The 10,171-nt window shown below is 26.0% G+C and overlaps 1 protein-coding gene across 1 annotated transcript in view; it reads left to right on the top strand.

The window, feature by feature from the left end:
* The window catches only part of LOC101237161 (transcription initiation protein SPT3 homolog), a 59,706-nt gene that overhangs the window by 26,667 nt on the left and 22,868 nt on the right, over window positions 1-10,171 (top strand). Inside the window, exons 6-7 of the mRNA XM_065792290.1 lie at window positions 844-921; window positions 8,807-8,871. Coding sequence (XP_065648362.1) covers window positions 844-921; window positions 8,807-8,871 — 143 coding nt within the window. The remainder of the gene's footprint in view (window positions 1-843; window positions 922-8,806; window positions 8,872-10,171) is intronic.

Raw genomic sequence — 10,171 nt, 5'->3', positions numbered from 1 at the left:
TGTCCTAGATATGTAAGAAGCATTTTTTTTTGATAATGTCTAAGTTGATCTTGAAGGATTTTATCACCAACTTTAACACGGAAATGTTGCAAACACTTGATTTTGTTTAAAAAACTAAATACTTTACAGTAGTTGACAAGACTTGTATCTTTACAAGAATTTATATTTTTCTGTAATATACCTTTTAAAGAGATTAATTTTGTTTCGTCATTTTGTTGCATGATGTTTTAAACTTTATGATTAAGTGACATTTTAGACACTTCTAATATCTAACATTAAGCGACATTTTAAATATCATAATAAATCTTATATATTTCAGGGTGTAAAAGTTGAGGTATGTGTGACAGTGTTTTTTTTATAATTAAAATCAATTACTTAAAATAAAAATATTGAAAACTAAACTAAATAAAAAGATCAATCATAGAAAAAAATAATCTTAGGTACGTCCATTGTTTTATTATGACATGTATCACTTATAAAAACAGCAGAGCATACAGTCACTGACTTAAATAGGTAAAACATGCTAGGAGTGCTGCTACATTGACTGACTATTTTGGTTTAGGCAGGCAATCTATCAATTAAAAAATAAATGCTTTGTTAAATTTTTAAATTTTTTCAGTCTTATATATATATATATATATATATATATATATATATATATATATATATATATATATATATATATATAAATATATATATATATATATATATATATATATATATATATATATATATATATATATATATATATATATATATATATATATATATATATATACACACAGATATTTCTAAATTGCTTGTATAAATAAATAAAAAACCTAATTTTTCTCCTAATTTTAGCTGGTGATAATATAAAAGGTGACTCAGGAAAAAGATTGAAAATGGCTTTTGATTTCTTAAGTTCTATAGATGATAATGGTAAGATTTTTTAGATTTTGTGAATATCTATTATATATGTTATTAAATTATTTAAACATTATGTAATAGTTATTTTATATGAAGAATATTTTAATATAATTATAATTTATCATTAAAAAAGTATTACAAGGCAATGACTGTGTAGAGTGTATTCACTTGCTAACTTAAGCTAATTTTTTGCTACCTTTGCCATAAAAACATTTGCCATTTTCTTTTAAAAAGTAAATCAAGATAAAATTAATTGTAAAAAGCAATTTAATATATTTAGAAAAATAATCTGTAGTTATTTGTGAAAGTTGTAGCTTGTGGATGATCAATCATGACACTCTCACTGACTTGCTTTTTAACAATCACTGCACTAGGTGTTCATGGTGTGTGTGTGTATATATATATAAATATATATATATATAAATATATAAATATATATATATATATATATATATATATATATATATATATATATATATATATATATATTGATGCCTTAATATGCAAGTTAGGTATCTCTAAAATGGTTACTTTACAGGGTGGACAAAATACTACATCATTTTATTACACATATTTTTAATATTATTTACTTTATCATAAAATGTCAATATGATATAAAGACATGTTTTCAATACAATAACCATGACATTACTATCTGTATAATGGTTTTATTGTCTTTTTTTGGCGTTACTCATTTTACTTTAATAGATTGTGTAATGCTATAATTTTAGGAGTTACCTAATTTGTAAAGAAATAAGAACAAACTATTTTTACAAGTTTTTTTATTTGAATATAAAAAAGTAATGAAATTAAAATAATAATAATAATAATAATAAAGAATAAACATTTAAACATAGTTAAACAAAAAAGTTGCACCTTTAATGATATAGGCAGCTCGAAAAAAATAAAGAAGAAAGAGTGGAAGAAGTGAAAATCGTTGTTGTTCGTGTGGAATATTATTGTAGTAATCGTGGTAGTCATTGGGCGTTGATATTTTGAGATCCTGTAAATCATTATATTTTTGCGAAGATATTTTTAGTGTTGTTTGATGTAGATTATTCAAGTCAGTAATATTTTTTGGGCTTATGTTTTTCTTCCTTTGTGGTAATGCAATTCATGGATCAGAAAACCTAAGTTTATAAATATATTGCCATTAGGATTATACGATAATGCTCGAATATCAGTAAATCATAACAATTTTATTATTCCTGAAATAAATCATAACAATTTTATTATTTTTGATATACCTACTGGAAAAAAAAAAAGTTCTGTATAATTGATAAGAGATATAAGTAAATCTGATACCTTTGAATCGCCTTTAGTTTTTCCTGGTCTTATTTTCCTGGTCACTGTACAGAATAACTTATGCTCCATCAATTTGATTGATGTTTGGCGGGGCTTTTTCTATCAAAAATTTTGATATGATAGTGGCTAATTATTCGACATTTAAACCGCCCTCAGTCTCATTCCATAAATAAAAAAATCCTTGTTTTATTTTTAAGTTGTAAAAACAAAGATTGTATATGCATAATTTTGTTTTATAATACAACATAAAGACATTAAACTTTGGGGACAGAAGAACAGCCTGTAAGTCCATGGTGAAAACATAAGTTTCTTTTGTCTTGTCTCTTTTCTTTTCATCCCTTGCCTCATCTTTTTTTGTTGGTGTACTTCATATTCTGCTTTTGGTAGGTGATTTTCCTTATATGCAGTACATTTTCGCATGCGTCTTTTTTAGGCTGGAAAAGAGAAATATTAGGAAAAGAGATATATTGTCAAGCTGCTTGTGAAATGTGCCAATCAAAACAGGGGTTGCAATATCTTTAAATGGACACCATTCATTTTTATAAAAATTGTATAACTCAGTCTCGGACCTCTACTCTGGTAGCAAATAATTTTTTGAAGTCCTTTTCCTGCAGAAGTGCGACTTCTTTAGGTAGAGAATCTGAAAAATCTAAAAAAATACTCCATACTCTTTGTAATGGCTTTTGTTGTGTTATTACTTTTATTATTTTTTGTTTGTGTGTGCATGTTTTTTTTCCAATTGAGTACAGCATTCTTATATAAGTCTAACGTATGCAAAAACATTGTTTTGCACACCCGTATGTCTTTATCACTTTTTCTCAGAAAATACATTATGGAAGACAATCTCCTAGATATCTCCGAATTTTTTCTGCCCCTTTGCCTTTTTACTTCTAAAACTTTCATAAGCCTATCAACATACAGCTTCTTTTCTTTCTAGCTCATGTTCCAAAAAATGTTGAAAATATATTTTCTTTTCCTTCTTACTTTAAGAGATTGAGAATTCTTAGAATTTTTGTCAGAATCAGGACTAATGAAGTGTTAATGATGTGGTTGCCATCTATTAAAATATTTTAATCAATAGCATTAACATGTGCTTCTAATAATATCCCTTGTGTCGAATTATTTAAATTATTATTGTCAATATTTGCATTTTGGCTTTCTACAAAATCACTATCAAGTAATATGATGGGCAATTCCATAATTAAATCTGAATTCTCTTGATAAATTTGTAGAAAATCATCATTCCAGGGATTTGCTTCACTCAAACAACATTCTTCACTCCTAAGATTTTCAGTTGCCAATTTAACCATAGCCTTTCCTCTGCTATTCATCTATAAAAATGGATAAGTAGGTAATGTAGATACCCGTTTAATTTTTCGGATGTTCAGCTTATTTTAAAATAATCATGGTTCAGTTCAATCCTATATATCAAAAAAAAGTTGCTGTTGATTTAAGTATTGAAAAGCTAGGTTTTTGGTTTAATTAATAACATTAAAAAAAAAAAAAATTAAAGTAGATAAAAATAAATTAGTTCCAATAATATGTCCAGTAATAATTAAAAAACAACGTTGTTAACTCCTGCTAATGTTTTATACTGCACCATAATGGTTTATAATAATTACATAAACTAAATCACATATTAAGGGATAAATGATGAAAAAAACTTTAACAAACTTATAGAAAATAAAGTTGATGCTTACATTTACAATTATTTACACTTTTTTAAAAGAATTAAAACACCAAAACCACTTATTTGTAAAATATTTTAAAGAATTCCTAATACACAACCAATCTCTCGCAAATCTGCATACAAAATGGTGGAGTTGTCCAATTTGCAGTGTTGCGAATACTAACATGGAGTGTTTTTTAGGACATTTGTAATAATGTTGGAGTCACCCAATTTACGTAGCATGTGTATTGGCATGCAAACAACAAAATGCCATCATTAAGCCATTTTGTCAAAAAATGGAGTTACCCAATTTGCATATTAAGTTATCGATATATATATGTATATATATACATACATGCATACATACATACATACATGCATACATACATACATACATACATACTAGCCTTCCTGAGAAGCATGTGCGTTGCATGCCTTTTTCATCCAATTTTAAAGTAATTTTTTTTAGACAACTGACCACAGTAGAAACAAAATTGTAACAAAATATCAAGTTAATTAAACTAGATAATTTAATAGTTAAAAAAATAAATAAAATTTTTTTTATATATAAAATTTTTATACAGCTTTTGTATTCTTTTTTTTAGAGTTGTTGTTGAAAAAAACATCTTTTACAATGATTTAGCAACAATTGAAACTTTTGATATGCAATTTATTCACTATTTTATTCAGTCCATATAATTAAGAAACTAATTTGCTATGTACACTGGAACTATGAGAAATTTTATTTATTTTATTCTTACATTTATTCGTTTATTACATTTATTCATTTTTATGACTTTTCGCTTTTAAAAATATTTTTGCTATATTTGACATTTTTTCTCAATGCTTAAATATTAGGAAAATAAGAAAATAAATTGTTATTTATTTGTAAAAAATATTATTTGATTAATAAATTTTGTAATGACTGAATAAGTTAAATAAAAGAATAACATGGTTTGTTTAATAAACCATAACAACATAAAGACATTAAACTGCATTTGATGCATTTCTGAAATTTTTTTTTTATATTGCTTACTTTCCATTGTTCAAACATTGTTTCCATTGTACTAAAGATAATGAAAACAACAGTTGCTCTGTTTAAAAAAATGTATTTAAAAACTTAAAAAAAAGTTTTAAATAGGCCCCTAAAAACTTCATTAAAAAAGTTCAGTAAATTAACTATGCACTAGCCCACAAAATTTTGGAGCATCGTTTCATTTTTTTACATGAAAAACTTGTTAAAAAAAATTTAGATAGCAATTAGTTTTCTCGTCTTCCTGTGCATTGATAAAAACAGTAGAGTTTAGCAAAGACATTTGAAAAACAAATTTAAAAACTGTTAGTGTTTCTACCGCAAATTATAAAGTATTTCCTAAATATATTGCCTGAAAAAAGTCACTAAAAATTATATATCAAAAAAAAAAAAAAAAATTTCGTTATATTCTTATCTACTTTTTTCCTCGACTTGTATCAATTTTGGATGTGGAAAAAAACAAGTTAAAAATAAGAAAACAAAAAGAGTAAAATATTATTTTTTTGACAACAATTTTCTTTTTTTATTATTCAATTTTTTTAGCTAATTTTATTTAGATTTTCTATTTCATATAGTTTTTGGTTCTTTTTTTCGAGTATTGCTGTTTTATCCCCTAGTTTCTTATGTTTTGCCGCGAATTCTTAAAATGCTTACTATATAAAAATACAACAATTCAACAGAACAAGTCATTATTCTTATTATGGTCTAAACATAATAGCATTGGATGCTAATGTGTTATGAAGGGAAAAAAGTAATTCTAAAAATAACTTTGTTTTTCCGATTTTGCAGCGATTTCGGAAGTTATGGAAAATAAAACTCCATCTTTTAATACCCAGTTGCCTCTAGATTTAATATTTTAAACCCATTGACGTTTAGGAAACTCTGTTTTTTGTCTGGCCCACCATTTGTGGATAAAATGTAAAGCTTATTGAAGGGGACAAGATAATGATTATTTAATGGGACTTGTCCAAAAAAACGACAGTTTGTGTAGTGAAAAAAGATATTTCAGCAATTTAGTTGTGGTATATATTAATTTATTTAAGGTTTATTTTAGTAATAATGCTGTTGTTTTAAACAAATGTGACCAATGCTTTTTATAAAGTTATATTAAAATTCAATAATAGTAAAAATTTAAAAAAAGATTTCAAGTAAAATATGTTCTTTCATATTCTTTAAACTCGAGTTTATGAATTTAAGAAATCTTTATTGAAAAAGATTTATTTTAAATATTTCCATGAATTTAAGAAATCTTTATTTAAGAAAATCTATTTTAAATAATTAATTGGATATAAAGAAAAATAATAAAGACTTTCTTTTAAAAGTTTTGACAAACATTAAAGATTTTGTGGATTTTTTAATGGTTCGTTAAAATGTAAAAATTGTTAAACGAACTGTTGTGACACTACATATATATTGACAACACATATTTAGTGCGTAAATACACACTACTAGTTTATATATATATATATATATATATATATATATATATATATATATATATATATATATATATATATATATATATATATATATATATATATATACTTTTTTATTTAAGTATATATGAGATTTGCATACATTTGATCTTTATAAAGTTGTAAATTTTATTTTAGATGAAACCAAACACAAAATTAATACAAAAAAATTCTTTAGAGGTTGAAGATGCAGTCAAAGGTGTACTTAAGGGTATGTCTATTCAAGATGCAGCTAACAAATATAGTTTATCAAAATCTGCAGTAGGTAGGGCTGTTAAAGTGGCAAGATGTCAAAATCTGCTGAAAACTATGAACACATCACAAACATTGGAAATAGAAAATTTTTTCATGCTTCTGATGAAAGTGCTATTGTAGATTATTTGCATATGTCTTCAAACATGTGCTACAGTTTGACTAAATTACAAACTAGGCAGTTAGCTTACAAATATGGTGTTGCATTGAATTCCAAAAATATTCCTGAGTCATGGCACCTAAATAAAATGGCTGGAAAGAAATGGATGGATGGTTTTTTGATACGGCATCCAAAATTATCACTACGTAAGCCAGAAAAAATTAGTCTTGCTTGTGCAACTGCCTTTAATCAACACACAGTGTCCATGTTTTTTGATAACTTGTTAGAAGTTCAATTAAAATATGAATTCAAACCTAAATGTATTATTAATGCAGATGAGACAGGGTTGTTAACTGTAACAGATCCTCCAAAGATTATTTCAACTCGTGGAACTAAGAGGGTTTTTTAAGCTGTTTCAGCAGAAAGAAGGTCATTGGTGACAATGTTGGCTTTTGTGAATACTATTGGTAATACAGTTCCACCTGTATTTATATTTCCAAGAGTAAACTACAAAGATTTTATGATAAATGGAGCACCAACTGGAAGCTTAGGCTTGTGTAACAAAAGTGGTTGGATGACCATTGAAAACTTTTTAGTTGTATTGAAGCATTTTGTTTTCCATGCTAAGCCATCTGTGGAGCATCCAGTGCTGTTATTATTGGACAACCATGAAAGCCACATTTCATTTGAAACAATAAGATTTGCAAAAGAAAACTCTTTGGTTTTGTTAACATTTCCACCACATTGTAGTCATAGATTGCAGCCCTTGGATGTTTCAGTGTTTGGGCCTTTTAAATCTTATTTTAGAATAGCTTAGAATGAATGGTTGGCTTCCAATCCAGGGAGGGTTATGAACATATGTAATTTACCTCAGTTAGCATGTGCAGCATATACTCTGTCGTTCACAATAAAAAATATTTGCAGTGGGTTTCATAAATGTGGGATTTACCCACTCAATAGACAAATATTTTGGGAAAGTGATTTTATATCTTCTAGTGTTAGTGACAGACCTCTTCCAGAAATTCAAAAATAAATAATCAACATTTGTATGAAAAAAATAAACAAGTTTCTTCCAAATCATCTGTTAAAATAGTTAGTCCAGAAACCATACAGCCCTATCCTAAAGCACCTCCAAGAAAAAATACTAGAAAAAGAAGACAGCTGGGTAAAAGTACTATATTAACTAAAACTCTAGAGAAGATAATAATTAAGAGGAAAAGTTTTGAAGCTGGTAGAAGTAACACAAAAAAACAAAAAAGGAAAATTGACCTCAAATAAATAAAAGAAACAGAAGATCTGCAGATTTTTTAATTGATTCATCTGTAAAAAATGTGTTTATCAACCAAGAACAACAAAACAAGAAATAAATTTTTTTTAAATATTCAATAAGTTGCTTTTTATTGAGTTTTTTTTTTAAGTAAATTAAATACATAATACAGTAGATAATTAATTAAGTCAGCAGAAGGATGCTGCTTTACCTTGCTTTGCTAAAAAAAATTATCAATCTATTTTTTTAAATGAAATTTATTGTGAGTAATTTTAATTTTTTAAATAAAAATATTTTAGGTATGTCACCTTACAATGAAAATTTCTTATGACATACATTTCTACCATATATATAACTTTTTTGACTTTCCTAATGATAAAAACTTCCTATACTGCTCCACTTACTTGTGTACTCTCTTCTTTTATTATTTTTTTAGATTTGTCCCATTCAGTAATTTTTTTGTCCCATTCAATGAGTAGTTCTTAATGAATGGGACAAATGCCTTGGTCCAATAAAACTCCCTTTTTTACCAATAGGCCTTTGCGGAACCGATTTTATGTTTTAATATATGGCAGTGCAATAGTTAATTGTTATCAAACTATTTTTAATGTATAAATTAAACAACTTTATCAACTTATAAAATTTATTTTACAAAAACTGTCCCATTCATTAAGGTTCTCCCCTACTCACTGGCTATGCCAGTTACAGCTTTTACTAATAATTAACTAACTTATCAAATTCGTTTTATTAAAAATATTTTTGATTCTGAAATTTAAAAGTTATTAATTATTTCTAGGCGATTTGATATCTTTATTTGATGAAGAAGACATTTTTGATGAAATAAAACAAGCCAGGCAAAAGGTATGATTAAAAACAATAACAAATAAAAACAAAGGCAAATGATTTTTTTTAGTGCAGTTTTTTAGATTAATATTTTTTTAAAGTTGTTTTGATCCTCGTTTTTTATTTTAATTTTTTTATTTATGAAATTTGTTATTTATATGCATATATTTCTTAAAATTTTAGTTTAAAATACATTAAGGAAAAAAAAATCTTTTTTTTCAAACAGTCAGATATCTAGGAGATGAACAGTTAGATATCCAGGAGATAAACAATCAAATTAAATTCTGAATAAAATAGTTAGATAAAAACAGCATAGACATTTTATTCAAATTTTGAATAAAATACTTAAAACAAAAACAGAAAAAAAATTTAATTTAAGTTTTAAATAAAATAGTGAAATCAAAAACAGCAATTTTTTATTTAAATTGTAAAAAAAGCTAGGCAAAAAATTGCCAACCTAAAGCTGTTTTAGATTGGGATCAGGTCAGCATAAAATTTTAAAACAAATCAACGAACAAGCACAAAATTGACAGAAAAACATATGCCAAGTTCGCCAAGCTGTTATTGAAACCTTGACATTTGCTTAAAATTTGGAAAAAATGAGTGCAGCGTATTACCATTTTATTAGGAATTTATGTAAAACATTAGTTTTGCCATTTTTTTCAAATTATTTTGTTTAGAATCAATAAATTTGTTTCGTTTTTACACTTTTTTTTTTTAAGTGTTATGCTTGCAAAAAATAATCAAAATAAAATAAAAAAACATTTTAATAAAATTCTAAACAAAATGATACAAAAAATACTAGAAAAACTTATGTTTAGTTCAAGTTTTTAATATAATGCTTGAAATAAAAACGAAACAAATTTATTCTAAATATGTTTCATTTTTACACTTTTTTTTAAATTGATTCTAAACAAAATAATTTGAAAAAAATGGCAAAACTAATGTTTTACATAAATTCCTAATAAAATGGTAATACGCTGCACTCATTTTTCAAAATTTTAAGCAAGTGTCAAGGTTTCAATAACAGCTTGGCAAACTTTTTTTTTTTTCTTTAATTTTTTATTTTAGGTGCCCCAAGAAGTCCTAACGGTCTTGTCACAGAGCACCGCGGAAATGCATTTAACCAGGAAGTTCACGCCTCCTTCCTTACCGTGACACGAAAATATGTCCAGAGCTCGTTTCGAACCTGGATCTCCTGCTTATAAAGCAAGCGTTCTAACCACTGCGCCATGGCCGCACTTGACAAACTTGGCATATGTTTTTCTGTTAATTTTGTGCTTGTTCGTTGATTTGTTTTAAAATTTTATGCTGACCT

This window comes from Hydra vulgaris, chromosome 03 (assembly GCF_038396675.1).
Source record: "Hydra vulgaris chromosome 03, alternate assembly HydraT2T_AEP".
NCBI lineage: Eukaryota > Metazoa > Cnidaria > Hydrozoa > Anthoathecata > Hydridae > Hydra > Hydra vulgaris.
The sequence above is the reverse complement of the archived record's forward strand: the minus strand, read 5'-3'. Positions and strand labels throughout refer to the sequence as shown.